The sequence below is a fragment of the Siniperca chuatsi genome, linkage group LG8 (genome assembly GCF_020085105.1).
Source record: "Siniperca chuatsi isolate FFG_IHB_CAS linkage group LG8, ASM2008510v1, whole genome shotgun sequence".
NCBI lineage: Eukaryota > Metazoa > Chordata > Actinopteri > Centrarchiformes > Sinipercidae > Siniperca > Siniperca chuatsi.
The window spans coordinates 27,885,567-27,903,373 of record NC_058049.1 but is presented as its reverse complement, the minus strand read 5'-3'; the positions used below and the strand labels follow the sequence as shown (position 1 = coordinate 27,903,373).

General features: G+C 41.2%; 2 protein-coding genes across 11 annotated transcripts in view; one reads left to right on the top strand and one right to left on the bottom strand.

The window, feature by feature from the left end:
• Positions 1-12,590, top strand: part of LOC122880155 (cell wall integrity and stress response component 1-like) — a 30,234-nt gene extending 17,644 nt beyond the window's left edge. Inside the window, exons 1-4 of one of the 8 annotated variants that reach the window (XM_044204994.1) lie at positions 6,705-6,863; positions 7,829-9,323; positions 9,869-9,947; positions 12,037-12,590. In XM_044204994.1, coding sequence (XP_044060929.1) covers positions 9,249-9,323; positions 9,869-9,947; positions 12,037-12,590 — 708 coding nt within the window. In that variant the 5' untranslated portion in view covers positions 6,705-6,863; positions 7,829-9,248. Of the gene's footprint in view, positions 1-6,704; positions 9,324-9,863; positions 10,010-10,290; positions 11,228-12,036 lie in introns of those variants that run through there. The other 7 variants (XM_044204993.1, XM_044204992.1, XM_044204997.1 and 4 more) reach the window with 7 other exon arrangements.
• Positions 1,387-17,012, bottom strand: LOC122880161 (short coiled-coil protein B). Of its 3 annotated transcripts, none has more exons than XM_044205012.1 (4): positions 16,924-17,012; positions 5,108-5,176; positions 4,939-5,019; positions 1,387-3,932 (listed from the first exon to the last, which is right to left on the bottom strand). In XM_044205012.1, coding segments are annotated over exons 1-4 (294 nt in total). In that variant the 5' UTR covers positions 16,925-17,012; the 3' UTR covers positions 1,387-3,789. The 3 variants fall into 3 exon arrangements, with proteins under 3 accessions (XP_044060947.1, XP_044060948.1, XP_044060946.1); XM_044205013.1 differs by having other exon boundaries at positions 16,841-16,993; XM_044205011.1 differs by lacking the exon at positions 16,924-17,012 and adding an exon at positions 16,384-16,636.
• Positions 17,013-17,807: the final 795 nt, after the last annotated feature.

Below are 17,807 nucleotides of genomic sequence, written 5' to 3'. Positions count from 1 at the left end.
TGCAGAAAATACAAAGTTTCTTTACAATTCCATCAAGAGGCACACAGGGTAAGAAAAGGAAAAGAAAAATCTCTTACATCATTTATTATTTATATAGCGCCAATTCATAACAGAAGTTATCTCATTGCACTTTTCCTATAGAGCAGGTCTAGACCATACTCTTTATAATATTATTTACAGAGACCCAACAGATCCCACCATGAGCAAGCACTTGGCGACTGTGGAAAGAAAAACCTTCCTTTTAAGAGGCAGAAACCTCGGGCAGAACTAGACTCAATGGTGGGGTCGGGGAGATGGAAGCATAATGCAAATTCCACCTAGAATTTTAAAATAGTAATAATGTAATGGTAGTGGTAATATTAATAAAGTAATTTTAATAGGAATGATAGTCATAGGAATAATAATGACAATAATATCGTAGAAAAGGTTTCAGTCGTAGTCATCTGGACACTGTTTTCAGAATGACAATAATAGTAACAAAGCCAATAACAACTGTTGTAGCAGTTGTCGAGCAGGAACACGGGGGCAGCAGGTGGCCCACAACCAAAGATCCAGTCTCTGCAGCTCCGAAGGCAGAAATACCTGCTGAAAGCGACAGAAGGAGAGAGGAGAGAGACGAGAAAGCACAAAACTACAGGAGAGAGAAGATGTCGACTTAGTAACATGCAGTAATAGGAGAAAAATGCATACAAATGGAGAGGGAGAGGAGGAGAGAGGTGCATCATGGGAAGTCTCCTGGCAATCTAGGCCTATAGCAGCATAACTAAGGGATGGTTCAGGACTCACCCAAGCCAGCCCTAATGATAAATTTTATCAAAAAGTCTTAAGCCTACTCTTAAATGTGGAGATGGTGTCTGCCTCCTGAACCAAAACTGGAACAGGAGAGGAGCTTGATAACTGAAGGCTCTGGGTCCCGTTCTACTTTTGGAGACTCTAGGAACCACAAGTATTGTGTGTGTATCCAAAGCCTGATTATTTCTCTGTGCCATGGATACACACACACACGCACACTGTAGTTTATTTTGACTCAAACTATATTTGTTAAGTTTTTATCTATCATAGAAACCTACAAATGGGTGATGAAAGGAAAATCCAACATTAAGTGTGTTACTAAGTTATTGTTCCACCACAGTGCTCCTTGTCATAGATTCTCCAAGTGTGTGGAAGTCTACTGAAGGGCATTATCAAATTGCATTATTTATATTTCTATACTATTTTCTTCAGATTTTCCTTTCATTTATCACTAGCCTGTATATGCAGTATATACCAACACTGAAAATGCAGAGGGCAAAGCAGTAGGTCACTTGTCCCTTGAAAGCCCTCTTAGTGACTCTGGTAGCATGTGAAATATGAAACAGATGATTAGCTAAGGAAACATTACCGACAAACATGTCATCACTTTATTAAACCAGTCATTTTAAATTCGCAACAAAAAACAATACATAAAAAACATACAAATGCAACAGATTTAAAGATATTTCAAGACATCATAGATGATGTTTCTTCAACATTTATGCATAAAATACAGTATGTATATTTGTCACTGATTTAACAAAGACAGTCTGTTTAAGTAGTAATTTATTTCCCAACTTGTAAGAAGCAGCAACAAATGGCAACAAAAAAGTGACATTGTACTGAAATGACAAAGACTAAACAATTCAAAATGGCCCTTTAACCCTTCTCTCTTTAGAGAAGTTATAAGCAGTAACAATAAAACCATTTTATAACAAAAATACAAATTCTAAGATTTACTGAATCCCCACTTTTTCTCCCCATTTTGAACAGCCAAATTTTCCTGTACTGTGCTCCTTGCCAGTACAGTTGGAGTTGGGGAGGGAGTAGACTAACGTGTCTCTTCTGATACACATGGTAACACCAGCTGCCTCCATGCAGGCACCCTGACCAACCAGTAGGAGTCTCTAGTGCACTGACAAAGACATGATCTCTCACCAGCAAACACTGAAAATTGTGTTCGACTAAGCCATTATGCCACAAGGAGAAAAGAAAAGTTTAACGTAAACATTTTAATTCTAGAAAAAAAATCTGAATAGGATTGTGGTTTTTTTTTGGTTCAGTGGGGGTGGGGGGGAACAGTAACATCACCATCTCTGTGAGCCAATGGACATCTGACAACATGGCTTTGAAAGAGTCTCAGCATGATCTGAACTATAACATTTAAGTAAAACATATTTTCCATGATAATGAATACAGAAAACAGACAGATTTGCAACGCCACTATGAGATGCGGGGGATAGAAAACTAACTGAAATGACTGAGCTTATGATTTTGTTGATTTTGTTGTTGTTTGAGTTGATTTTGCATCATTAACTGCACAAACTACAAAAGTAATGCGTGGAAAACGTTAAATTTCACAAGAAGGAAACCTCCCTGTAGGCTCAGGGTCCAGAATTAGCTATTAGCATGCAGCGATCTGGTCAGAGCCCCAGATTTTAATAAGGTGGTGGATAGTTTTGCACAGCAACTGTTTTTAAGTGTAGTTAAAGAAATATTGCAGAAGTTTGTCAGGCTCTATGATCAGTGCTAGCGTTACTACTACATCCACGTTACTAATATATCTTTTTTTAATGCTAACGTTACTTGTGTGAGTGGGGCTCTGTGCTTTTAACCCATGCTGCCCATTGATGTTTTGGGACACTCAAGTTTCATTTCTCACTACCTGTAGAGCTACCTTTGTATAGTCTGGGTTATCGTTATTACTGCTACTAGCTGCCTTATCTCACTGGAATATGTGTCACGTTAGCTAGCCAGTGCCGACAGATGTCTATCAGAATGTGGCGTGTGGTACAAAATGTTTGGGAAATGCGAGAACAAATGCATCATACAAATTTGCATTTAAACAGCCATTTTGATGGTTTCCACCAGAGTTTTCTACCCCCCTGCTGCACGCATGCTCAATTGATTTATTTTTGACCTTCTTAAAGTCAATTATTCATTATTGTGCTGTGAATGTTTATATTTAATCAGTTCTGATTATTGAGCCAATTCTGACTTAATTTACAGCATAAAATAACCCCCATACAAATTATACATGCCGTAGTTCACCTGAATTTAAGTACCAGTCCAGTTTTTAATCAAGTTTACACAATGTAGCTCAAAGACAAAAGCCTGTACCAAAATTAAAACTACTGGCTGCTATCTATGTCATGCTGACATGCTGTTCACTCACTACACCACTGTATGTTTGTAACTGGTAGAAGATTTGGGGATCAACTGCACATCTATGACAACCTGTTTAGAGTTGTGTCTGCTTTTCCTCAGTACTCAGTGTCTTGGGACTTAAGATGTTTGGGTTGAGAGATGAAGTTAGATGTGGATCTGAGTTGCAGCTGACTAAAGTCTAAAACATGCATCTGAAAAGATATATCTTTGCATACAGATGCAATCAGGGGTTACAGGGTTACCACAGCTCACATGTGTTCAACTTCAAAATTTCAAAAAACTGTGGTGCATATCTGCTTATTAGTTGAGCTTAATAAAAATCTGGGTCTTTGTATTCTGACTGATTTTCCAGGGCTTTAAATTCTCCAGCTTTTTTCCCCCTTTCCTGTACATTCTGATGTGAAAAATGCAACACTGCTGCCCAGTGCACATATTAAGGTCATGACGAATACCCATGTTTGCAGACATGTTTTAGGCTTAGGCAGTATTAAAGGGTCCATGATGTTGATCATTAAGAGTCCAGTCATCCAGGACAGTTTAGGTTTAGGCTTTGGGTTGAGGTTATGGAATGTGTGGGGGGTTCTAGGTCAAGGCTCTCCGAGGTTCTCCTTACTTTCGTTTGCTCTTAGTGTCAGTGGTCTGGAAGACACTGGAGGCGGACATGAGGTTTTCAATGTACTGACCCAGAACCTGGTTCTCCGACTTCAGCTTCAGGTTCTCCTCTTTGACAGCATCCACTCTGGCAGACAGGTCTGAACACACAAACACAGTCATCAGCAAAATTATACTGGTATATGGCAGCTAAATGGGTATTTTGTTTGATCATGAGCACTAAAAAGACAATAGAAAACCACACAAAAACAAGGAACACCAGAACTTTGACTTGAAGTTGATGATGCCGTTCGAGTTTGATTTTCACCAGTATCTGTCATCTTTACCATCAGGTTTTCTTCCTCACAAGTTATTTTGAACATGCCCTTACCTTATTCCCCACATTTTCCAATGTGGAGTAATCCATTGTTACTTGGTATCAGTATTTCGATAATGTCTTATAAGTGGAACATGTTGCAATATATTGTCAATGTTGGAATGAAAGGAAAAAAGCAGTGCTTGCCCCTCCCTCATTACCACCATTGAGTTGCCCTTGAGCAAGGCCCTTAACCCCAAATGTTCCAGTGGAGCTGCTCAGTGGCCAGCAGATCAAACAGTGGTTGTACTATACAGCTTCCACGTGTGAATGTGTAACTATGTGAATGAGATCAGGGAGATCCTGAAAAAGAGAGCATTGCTCTCAGTGAAACTCCCTCTGAATAAATAAAGGTTATCTGCATGTGATAAGGTGAGATTTGTGTTTAGGCATTGTCAAATTATCTACATTGGTTGCTGTGGTAACAGCAGTGAGCTGGATCCTCTTGCTCTTCACACCACAGTCATATCAAGTTGTAGTGTGAAAGTTGCACCACATGACACCAGTGATGGAGGAGGTATGCAGCCATGTTTCATGCTGCAGTCACAGCAATATGGATGCAATGCCAGTCTTTTATGTTGCAATTCAAAAAATCTAATTTTAGTACAACTATAAATCTATCGTTGTGTAGCATTTACAACTATACATGATTGATTGCAGTCATTCACACACACACACGTTTTTCACATCTGATTTGAAAAAATGTGCTTTTAAGCATTTCTTCAGTCCATAGTTAATGTGTGTGTGTGTGTGTGTGTGTGTGTGTGTGTGTGTGTGTGTGCTTGTCATACCCTCTAAAGTGTGTTGAAGCTCCAGCACCTGGTTGATGAGCCTTGTCTTCTCTTCCAGCTCAACCTGGTTCTCCATGTCACCTGCAGCCATGTAGGGACAGTCAAACAACATGACTGATTGCCATTTGAACTGAGGAATGATTACATGCGTGTGTGCATGTTGTCTCACCATCGTCTGAGCTCATGGTGAAGTACTCGTCTTCCTTTTTGGAATGCAGGGCTGCGATTCTAAGGGACACTGAAAGTTTTAGGAAAATATAATTTAATCAATTTAGTGTATGTTTATTATACAAGATACACCTGGTTAAAGATGACTTCATAGCTTTTCTGACGACGACATTAATTACGTAACTCACGGAAATGCTAGTATTTGCAAGTGTCTTCCCCAACACTCCCATAAAACTTTTTCCACTTAATTAACTGTGATGTTCAGTAGCGAGTATTGTCAGATAAGTTCATTTCAAAAGGTAGGATTTATTAAAAGTTCATAAAGTGCTATTTAGTGGTATGCCAAATTTGTCTTATGAACATAATGCTTTACAAAAAAATCCTAACTCCATATATACAGTGGTGTGAAAAAGTGTTTGCCCCCTTCCTGATTTCTTTTTTGCATGTTTGTCACACTTAAATGTTTCAGATCATCAAACAAATTTGAATATTAGTCAAAGATAACACAAGTAAACACAAAATGCAGTTTTTAAATGAAGGTTATTATTAAGGGAAAACAAAATCCAAACCTACATGACCCTGTGTGAAATAGTAATTGCCCCCTAAACCTAATAACTGGTTGGGCCACCCTTAGCAGCAACAACTGCAATCAAGCGTTTGCGATAACTTGTAATGAGTCTTGTACAGCACTGTGGAGGAATTGGCCCACTCATCTTTGCAGAATTGTTGTAATTCAGCCACATTGGAGGCTTTTCGAGCATGAACTGCCATTTTAAGGTCATGCCACAGCATCTCAATAGGATTCAGGTCAGGACTTTGACTAGGCCACTCCAAAGTCTTCATTTTGTTCTTCTTCAGCCATTCAGAGGTGGACTTGCTGGTGTGTTTTGGATCATTGTCCTTCTTCAGAACTCAAGTTCTCTTCAGCTTGAGGTCACGAACAGACGGACATTCACCTTCAGGAGTTTTTGGTAGACAGTAGAATTCATGGTTCCATTTATCACAGCAAGTCTTCCAGATCCTGAAGCAGCAAAACAGCCCTAGACCATCACACTACCACAACCATATTTTACTGTTGGTATGATGTTCTTTTTCTGAAATGCGGTGTTACTTTTACGCCAGATGTAATGGGACACACACCTTCCAAAAAGTTCAACTTTTGTCTCATCAGTCCACAGAGCATTTTCCCAAAAGTCTTGGGGATCATCAAGATGTTTTCTGGCAAAAATGAGACGAGTCTTAATGTTCTTTTTGCTCAGCAGTGGTTTTCATCTTGGAACTCTCTCAGTTTCTTTCTTATGGTGGAGTCATGAACACTGACCTTAACTGAGGCAAGTGAGGCCTGCAGTTCTTTGGATGTTGTTGTGGGGTGTAATGGCAAGAACAAACAGACTCTCTGATATAATAATATACAGATGTTATTCATAATTGTTTGGTGTCAATACTTGATCTGTGTATGATTGTTTGGACTGCGAGATGAGAACGGTACACTGATAATGATGACATGGAACTATAAATTATCCTATTGACTGTTATGTCCAGACTTCAGGGACACTTCTCCCGGGCTAAGGAGCCTGACCCTGAAGACTGGATAAATAACTGATGCTTTTTTTCCTCTGTACTCATTCAGAGCAGATTATACTGATGTATGTTTTGCTGCTGTGAATCCGTCTGCAGACGCTTGAAGTAAACCTACAGTCACACACTCACCGCTGTGATCCAGTGAACCTAGTGGCTGCGGCAGCACTCTCTTTCAGGTGAGTTTACTCAGGGGTGCCCGGGGTATACGATTCTCGCTACCAGGAGGCGTGTGTGTGACAGATGTGTCAGCAGGGCAGGTCTGGTACCGCTGTGTGAATCATTGAAGTATTTGGCCAAGATTTTCACTGTCAGACAGGGTGTTTCTTACAGACCGGTTCTATTCTGCAATTCTTCTCTACGCACTCATTGGGTTCCCTCTTGGGTTATTTAAAGATTCGTAGTTTGGAACTCATCTTTAAAAAAGGGGGGGAGTGAATGTGTGAAAGAAAAAATAAATAAATAAAAAACAAAAAAACAAAACAAAAAATAAAATTATATAAAATAAAATAAATAATTAATAAACTGAGTAAGTAAAAGGTGTGAATGCCAAACGGATGATCTGGGAAGGCAATAAAACAGGCCGCTCTTAGAGGCATTGAAGGGTTAATTTTTTTTGGTTCTCAAGTAAGTCTGTAACTGTCTTTCCCCTAGCAGCCAGCTTCAAGGTCCTTTTTTCTTTCCTCTTAATTGTGGCAGAAGCGCTCCTAAGAATCCAGCCAAAATATTAAAAAGCACAAAGAGGCCATTTAGTTATTATAGCTGGGGAATCCGGGTTAAAGAATAAATATGGGTTCTAACAATAGCAAAACTTCTGAGAATGAAAAATCAAATCTGCTATCACCTATGTTGAAATCCCCTAATATAAACTACATGATTACCAATTATGGTAAGCACAGCATTGACCAGCTGGACATCTGGGTAAAAGAATTTGGTTTTCCATCAACCGGCAGCTTCTTTCTCAGACAGATAGAGATATTAAAAGGCAAATTAGAAGAGAAAGAACAAGTCACTCAAAAGAAAAGAAATAAGCAATTTAAAGCAGACTAGAAGGCTTATGCTTGTTGGCAACATGAAGCCCATATCAGGGATAAAAAAAATAAATAAGGCAGGGACAGATCAGCCAAACACCTCTGTGTCTCAGTATGTCCCACAGTGGGCCAAGCTGGATCTGGACCTGGACTCGGCACCCATCAAAGGAAGTCAGCCTCAACAACGAGCAGCAGCAGCAGCAGCAGCAGCAGTTACAGCAGCAGCACCAGCAGAGGCACAGCCACCAACTGCAGCCTCAATATACCCGGACGAGGCAACAGGAGGACAAGGATCATTCATTCCCACACCTCCAACACCCAAAGAGGCCTACAAATCACATTGGGGTGGCCCAAACACCCCCAATCGCCCTTCCAGCCCTCATCGCACTCGAAGCAACAAAGAATTCCAGCCCAGATCAAACTCCGGCACCTCCTTAAAAGTGATTGCACCGATGATGGAGGTGGCAGCAGGAGATGGGACCTCACAACTGATTTTCAGACCATGGACATATGCTGACCTGAAAGAAGCCGCACAATTTCTCCCCTCTGTTCGGGATTTCCTACAGCGGATATAAGGCTGAAACAGACAGAGTGGGACCATGCTGATAACATACCGTATAAGCAGGCTGTCACTGACCTCTGTGACAAAATAGAGACTCTTTTTCCCCTGAGAATGGATTTGGGAAAGATAACAGCCTGCAAACAAAAGGATGGTGAGACTGTAGTAGAGCATTTGGCCAGGCTCACAGAGATCCATAATACACACAGCGGAGTGAAAAAGCCTGAAGCTATGAGGGGTAATAATACAATCACCCCCTGGGAAGTACATCTACGTGACCGTTTCTTCAATGGCATCCACCCTGAGATTGCGGACATGGTGAAACGCGACTGCGTGACCTGGGAGTATGGTAACCTGGAGACCATAGAGAGACACACTATCCATGCAGAAAAATTCCTCAAATATGAGCAAAGGAAGAAAAGTACACAGCTGACGGACAGATTACAGATGGCGCAGCTGAGGGCGTATGAGAATCAGAACAGAGGCCGAGACCAAGGCCGACGGGGACGTGGAGGAAGAGGAAGAGGAAGGAGTGACGCTTGTTTCAAATGTGGCAAAATGGGACATTGGGCAAAAGATTGCCCCAAGAATCACGAGCAGGCTGATTGACTAGATGGGGTGTCGACGCCAGGTCGGGAAGGAGCTGCCTTGAACACTGAACTGGAGATGACAGAGCATTCTTCACATCAGTTACGTAAGAGCACCCACACTGACACAAAAGAGCATGCGAACACACAAGACACAGACAACTGCCTGCATGAGACACCGACACACACACAGAAATTGATAAGTGAGGCTATCTCTTACATTGAGCACACACAAGCCACTTATGACAAAGCCCCAGCAGAGATATACACTGAATATACACATGATGCATACAAACGCATACCTGAACACACAATCAATGTTGCTGGAAAAGATATTGTTTTTCTTGTGGATTCTGGTGCGACTGATTCTGTCATCAGAGAGTCAGAATGTGCAGTCCTTCCAAAGATGAGTGGCAGATTTGTGAGGACAGTAGGAGTTTCAGGAACACCCCTGATGGAAAGGTATACCACACCATTGCCATGCAGTGAAGAAATTGAGAAACACTTTAAACATTCATTCTTGTTATCTAAACGATGCCCGATCAACATTATCGGAAGAGATATGATGATAAGATTAGGAATTATTCTGATTTCCACTCCCGAAGGCATCATTGTAGCCAGAATTTCTGACACTGCATCACAATATGTGAAACACAGTAGCAGGGAGCTGATGTACTCTTATCAATGGAAACTGCCTCACACAGCTGCTGGCTCTGTAAATAACACTGATTACTGAGGTCAAAGCTCTCTTTCCAGACAACTATACACGAATAGACATCAAGTCGCCACAAGAGTTACACTGCACATCACATGTACATCTTGGGGTTGATAAACATTTTGATGACACATGGTTCAGGCAAGACAAAGAGAGAAACACACTAAAGCTGACCTGGTTGTACTGGAATGATAAAAGATGCACTGTCTCAGTAGCTTTCAATGATCCACTGTCTAAAGCTTTGTTTCAGGTCCCTAACACATATCCTCATGTCCCCCTGGTCAAAGCACAGCAGGATACATGGGAATGCTTGGGCCCCTGGACCAGACGTTGTGAGGAAGCTGCTGGTTGGATAAAGACATCAGACTCAGGTGTGGATTTTCACAACCAACTTCAGGTATTCCGGAAAAGATTTTCAGCTATAGCAACAGGGGTAAGAAGCATTGAGCTCATTCCAGATTCAGAGTTTTTAATGGCCAGTTTGGTAACATCAGATGATGAAATAAGTCATGACAAAAACATTTTTGTGAAAGACATCTTAGACATCTCTTGAGTTAAATCAGGTACCAAGTATGATGTAGGATTAATCAAAGATGCTGAGCCTGTAGTAATCACACCAAAATCTTCATACAGGCCGTGTCAGAACCAATATCCTTTGAAGAAGGAAGCTGTTGACGGTATTAAACCGGTGTTTGATTCTCTTTTTAAAAGCAGGAGTGATTATTCCATGCGCAAAATCTTCAGTCCGGACACCTATTTTCCCCGTAGGAAAACTCCGAGATGCCGGAGAGCCACAACATTGGACATTCGTGCAAGACTTGTAGGCGGTAATTGCAGCAGTACATGCAAGAGCACCCAATGTTCCCAACCCACACACAATACTCTCACAGGTGCCACCTGGGAGTAAGTGGTTTTCAGTTGTTGACCTGGCTAATGCTTTTTTCAGCATCCCAGTGGAAACTGACAGCCAGTATTGGTTTGCGTTCTCTTTTGAAGGTAAGAGTTTCACATTCACCAGACTTGTCCAAGGGTATTCCAGCAAGCTTGACCCTGTAGCAGCTGGGCTGCCAAATTGTCTGAAGGCTGTGGCGGCTGCAGAGAAAGCTGTTATAGCCTCACGTGACATTGTGGGTTATGCTGATCTGACACTGTTGGTTCCACATGCTGTCTCAATGATATTGGTTGAACAGAAAACATCACATCTCTCAACGGCCAGGTGGTTAAGATACACAACACCATATTGCTTGAAATGCCTAATATCACTGTTAAGAGATGTACAGTGCTTAACCCAGCAACTCTCCTCCCTACAGCGGCAGACTGTGAACCTCACGATTGTGTGGCAGTGATAACAGAGACTTGCTCCCCCAGACCAGATCTGCAGGAAACACCATTAATCAATCCAGAGCTGGAGCTGTTTGTTGACGGTTCAGCTTCACGAGATCCAGCAACTGGTAAAAATCTTGCAGGGTTTGCAGTAACAACATTGTATGAAACAATTCTGGCTAAACCACTCCCATCAAATTACTCAGCACAGGCAGCAGAGTTAGTTGCATTAACGGAAGCATGTAAATGTGCTAATGACCAAACTGAACATTTTCACAGATAGCAGATATGCATGGGGAGTGGCGCATGACTTTGGAAAACTCTGGGCAAACAGAAACTTCCTTACATCCACAGGCAAACCCATTGCACATCACACAATGGTTGCTGAACTCTTGGATGCTGTGCTGTTGCCTAAGCAGATTGCCATTTGTAAATGTGAAGGACACACTAACAACCTTGATCCTATCTCACAGGGGAATGCCAGAGCGGATAAGGCAGCAAAAGCTGCTGCCAAACAAACACCGACCACTCAGTGTGTTGCAGTAACTAATGAACCTCTGACACCTACAGCTGATCTGCAGGAACTGCAGACAAGAGCAACGGCAGAGGAAAAAGCAGCGTGGCAAAAGGCAGGTTGCACTGTCACAGATAAAGTGTGGTATGGACCAAGTGGCAAACCATGCATACCAAAGTATCTGTTCCATTATTAAGGGGAGCATGATGCTGGAGGTGAACAGGTACTGGTTCACAAAGGGGTTTAATAACTTCTCTCAAAAATTTTGCCAAAAATGCATTGTTTGTGCAATCAATAATGTGGGGAGAAGTCCCACAGGCGGCCCATGTGCCTCCTGAGAGTCCCTTTGAACATCTGCAGATGGATTTCATTGAGCTGACACCCAGTGAGGGAAAGAAATATTGTTTGGTCATTGTTGTTCTCTAAATGGGTAGAGGCCATCCCAACGGCCAAACAGGATTCAGCAGCAGTAGCAAAGAGTCTAATACGAGATCTTGTCCCGCGCTAGGGTATTCCAGATAAGATTTCTAGTGATAACGGTACACCTTTCATGAGCGCAGCATTGAAGAGTGTAGGAGAGTATCTTGGTATTGATTTAAAACATCATTGTGCTTATCACCCAGCCAGCGCAGGAGCCGTGGAGAGGGAGAACAGTTCTCTGAAAAACAAGCTTGCTAAGTGTTGTGATGAGACAGGGCTGCCCTGGACAAAAGCACTGCCCATTGTTCTGATGTACATGAGGTCCAGGATAAGAAGCAGGGGGGGTCTCAACCCTTTTGAAATCCTATTTGGCAGACCATTAAACACTGGTATTGGGCCAGTGAAAAGACAACTTCCTGACACCAGCCAATGTGAGGATGAGATGCTACGCTATTGCACAAACTTATCCTCTGTGCTTTCTAATATTCACAAACAGGTGAAGGAAGCCATTCCAAGGGCTGCAGAGAGAAAACTGCATGACTTGGAGCCTGGTGATTGGATCGTGGCGAAGGATTTCAGACGGAAGAACTGGCGGGCTCGCAAGTGGAATGGTCCCTACCAGATCTTGCTCACCACTGAAACAGCTGTAAAGGTGGCAGAGAAAGCTACTTGGATCCATGCCACCCACTGCAAACGAGTACCCGAGCCGGGGCCAGAAGCCAGTCACCAGACAAATGAGATCGAGATCAGTGAGTGAACCGAACCTTCCTCCCCTTGTGCATTCAGGGGGTATTGGAGGGGAGTGGCGGTCCCGTGGGGGAGTTTCTCTGAGCACAGAAATTCCACTGGGACCACCTAGAACCGCTACCCTCCCGAACCAACATCACGGGCACACTGATTAGGGGGTAGGCAGAGGTGATACAACTGATAAGATGACACTTGAGACCAGAGAAAGATGGTGATGGCGATGGAGGGGTGACAGACTGAGAGGCCACGGAGACGGGGTGCTGCTCGCTGTCATTATTGTCCTGTCATCAGTCTCACTAATGGAAACATTCAAATCACAACTAACCCTAGAAGAAGGAGGGGTCAAAAGGAAGGTGCCATCCATCTTCCCCAACATCCCAGCTCAGCTGGAAGACAACACATGGTATGCAACTATACTGACTACTGCCAGAAAAGTGTGCAGCTCCCCCATGGGGTGGGGGATTCCATCCCAGTGAAACCCACGCCATTAAATGTCTCTGAGACCTTAGGAGTCATGGTGGCATTCACCCGGGGGGTTACTCTGCAGAACAGAACAGTGAGAGACATGGGAACTGCACTCAAGCTATGTAACATCAGCATCACCAACTACGACGGCTCCACAGCAAGGTTTTGGAACATGAGCCAAGGGATTCATCTGCCCATCATGACTACCAATCCAACATCCCAGGCCGGTATGGTTGGATTCACCAGACAGTGCTACACATCTAGAGATCACTTCCTGGGGACTTCAGCATTCAAACAGATTGTCACTACAACATGCGGCACCAGGTGGAAAAAGGAAGGCCGAAGCGAATGCAGGGGACCTCAGCCATACATCGCTCAGCTGAATCTGATTGACACCACCAGCTTACACCACCCAGGAAGTGACAATCCCATCATCCTGATGCCTACGGAGGATGGGATATGTGGTCATGGCTGACTATGGGAGGATGGAAGAATGTGTTGATGAAAATGTGGCACCTGTGCTCCTAGTTATTGTGCTCTTCCTCCTTTTGACCTGTGTAATTCCCTGCTTCAGATCAATGATTGCTACAGCAATTAAATCATCTATGGGTCAGTATATGAATATGCCAATAGAAACATCCAGCTCCGTTGAATGGATTCCACCGTTTGACAATGAGATGATTTGAGGAGAATAAAATTGCATGTAACCACACTGGATTTTGAAGTATGTTGCGAATTTAGAATAAAATGCTCATGCATGCTCATATATTACTGCTAGAGCTATTTACCTAATGGTTACAGTTATAATAATAATAATAATAATAATTGTTTCTTTTGATTCACGCATGCTTATTGGTTATAACTTAGTTCTTTGGTTTAGTCTCATAAAATTTTTTAGTTCATTTCTATTTGCGTCCATTTATAATGATAATGACTGCTAATGACAGGCTACTGAATTGAAGGTTGCTTGATAAGGTAATGATAAGTACATGTGGGGTTTTCTTCCTCTGACACTTGAGGTTTTCCCCACTTGTCTGGTTGTTTGATTTTTCCTTTCCTACCTAATGTTTGTTCTTAATTATTTTTGATTAGCATTTATTTTAAGATGATTTTATGCTAAAAAAGGGAGGAATTGTAATGGCAAGAACAAACGGACTCTCTGATATAATAACATACAGATGTTATTCATAATTGTTTGGCGTCAATACTTGATCTGTGTATGATTGTTTGGACTGTGAGATGAGAACAGTACACTGACAATGATGACATGGAACTACAAATTATCCAATTGACTGTTATGTCCAGACTTCAGGGACACTCTTCTCCCCGGGCTGAGGAGCCTGACCCTGAAGACTGGATAAATAACTGATGCTTTTTTTCCTCTGTACTCATTCAGAGCAGATTATACTGATGTATGTTTTGCTGCTGTGAGTCCGTCTGCAGACGCTTGAAGTAAACCTACAGAAAGACAAGTAATCGCCTTGAGTGTTTCTTTATTCTGAAGAAATTGCCACTACAGGGGTCTTTTATGATCTCTTGGATGAGTCGCCGCTGTGCTCTTGGGGTAATTTTGGTTGGCCGGCCACTCCTGGGAAGGTTCACCACTGTTCCATGTTTTCGTTTTGTGGATAATGGCTCTCACTGTGGTTCGCTGGAGTCCTAAAGCTTTAGAAATGACTTTATAACCTTTTCCAGACCAATAGATCTCAGTTACTTTCTTTCTCATTTGTTCCTGAATTTCTTTGGATCTCGGCATGATTTCTAGCTTTTGAAGATCTTTTGGTCTACTTCACTTTGTCAGGCAGGTCCTATTTAAGTGATTTCTTGATTGAGAACAGGTGTGGCAGTAATCATGCCTGGGTGTGGGGCTAGAGAAATTGAACACAGGTGTGATAAACCACAGTTATGTTTTAACACTTTTTCACACAGGGCCATGTAGGTTTTGTTTTCCCTTAATAATAACAACCTTTATTTAAAAACTGCATTTTGTGTTTACTTGTGTTATCTTTGACTAATATTTAAATTTGTTTGATGATCTGAAACATTTAAGTATGACAAACATGCAAAAAAATAAGAAATCGGGAAGGGGGCAAACACTTTTGCACACCACTGTATTTGCATATTTGACAAAAGAAAAAAATGGGACTTTCTAGCAGGGTATTTGCGCATTTCTTAAGTACAAATTTAATGACTTAAGTCCTTTTTAATACCTCTAAAAGGAAAAAATAATACCATTACCACAGCAAACTACACTACAGTATACGCCATTATTGAGTTTTATTGAATTTGAATAACTGTAATATTCAGTGCACATTAGCTAACATAAGTACCTTCTCATTAACGAAAATAAAACTGTATGGCTGTAGTTTGATGAATGGTAGCGGGGCCCTAAGGCTTTGCCAGAGCAGCACTGGTGGAATAAGTATTCAGATCCTTTAAGTAAAAAAGTACTAATACCACACTGTGAAAATATTTAACTACAAGTAAAAGTTCTGCATTCAAAACATTAGTTAAGTTGTAAGTATTATCAACTAAATGTACTTAAAAGTACTCATTCTGCAGTCAAATGTTCCCTGTAAGTGTTTCACTATTATATATGTTGTTTCTGGATTAATATTACTGCTGCATTAATCTGTATGTTGCAATTTACTGCTGTAGTTGTTTAAGGTTGAGCTAATTTTAACTACTTTATATACTGTTGGGTAGTTTAATCTACAGCAATGCATTACATTCTATAAGATCAGCATGTGTTTGTAGCGTTGCTGTCCTGTGAGAACCATGTATCTCTATAAAGTCAATTTTTCATGAGCTCAGAAAAACAGCCCTGTTTTCAGCTTTGTGATGATGCATTTTAGCTAATTCAAGGAGGGTTTAAAACAGTTTATTTATTATAAAGAAGTAGGATAATTTTCTCAACCCATAAAGGGACACTTGGTCCTTCACTTTATTACAAACATTCAAATCACCACATTTGGAGATACATGGTTTTACACTGGGCAGGATGGGTATGAAAACTGTCATCTGAAAAATAGTAACTAAAGCTGTCAGACAAATGTAGTGGAATAAAAATTACAATATTTGACGATGTAACGTTAGTGGAGTAGAAGTAGAAAGCGGCATGAAAAGAAAAGACTCAAGTGAAGTAGAAGTACCTCGAATTTGTACTTAAGTACAATACTTAAGTAGCCTAAATGTACTTATTTACATTCCACCAATGCAGAGCAAATCATCTCTAGTACGTACAGCCAAACTACCAGTGGACTCAATGGGCATAGTACTTTTTCGAGCGCTAGCAAGCGCTTGTGCTTTTGAGATTTCATGTGAGAATCCGTGCTTACCATTATCCATTATCCCAAGTTTGAATGTTTTGCGACAAAGTTCACATCGCGCCTCGTACGAATCTCTAGAACTTCTTATTGAATTTACATTTACCCATGGCTGTGCTGGGCAGTGATATGGCTGAAAGGCGATAACGTTACATCACACACTAGCGATTAAAAAAAAAATCAGTTGTGCAATATTGACATGAAGCAAAGCTAGTGAGAACTGAGCCCAACAGCCCACACACAGAGAGGTATCATGTCTTTTGCTTGCTTGAAGTCTTAACCACAGTTAGCTGGTTAGCTTGCCATATTAAAACGGGTGACAGAAGTGGCTAGCTGGCGGAAAAAGAAACCCTATAGCAGCCAGGCCTGCTGCTAACTAGCTGTTAGCATGCTAAGCCGGATGCTGTTTAGCTTCAACTGCCACACATATTACGTTAAATAAACAAAAATGTGAACTCGGGACACATACCTTGCGACGTGAAAAACAATAAATGCTGCGCTGAAATGCAGAATTTCGACAGAAAATGTAAAGGGTTTGTGTCTGACACCTACTGTGTTCAGTATGTCCAGTTTAGGCCAGTACACCATACCGCCGCTAGGAGACGATAGGACACCAAGACGAAAATAAAACAACAACATACCTGCGTGGAATAAACCATTCATTATCAATATAGAACAATGATGTACAGCATCCGAAGAAGTACATGTGGAAGCACAGAAAGAAGTCTGATGTACATATTTACAGACATCATGTATGGATGGAGAGTTACACTAAATGTCAGTGGATCCCATCATTGCTGTGTACAAAATTCTGCTAGAAAGGGAAAGGTGAGAATGCTTGGTGGGTTCTAGGTTAATAGATGGTGTCTCTCTCCTTTGACGTACAGTATATATATTTAGACATACATATTTGTTTACAATATGCATGTATGATGTGTATGTATGACCATCCATAAAGCTATGGAAATTATATAGTATTTATGTGTGTACTCTATGTATGCATGTATATTTGTATATTGAGAACCTTTAAAGGAAATTAAGAAATTAAACCTTACTTTTAAGACACCCTTGTGTATTCAAAATTAATGACAATTGCATGAAATGAAGCTCATGAACTAAATAAAAACAGTTTACTTCACTTTGATTAATCAACCTTGAATTTGTTTGGTTCTATAAAATGTGAAAGACCACATTGAAAGTTAAGGTGTCACTGTGCAGGGGAGTAATATTCTACAATATATTTATGATAAGATGAACTGCATGACAAACTTGGGCATATATTTTTGTTACTGTGAAAATGAGACACCAAAGGCCAATGTTGTTCGATAGAATTTTTCAGACATCAGGTATCTGCGAGGTTACAAAAACTGCATTTTAGAAGAACATGATCCTGGGGTTTGGTTAGAAACAAACAGATAACACTGATTAGACATCAT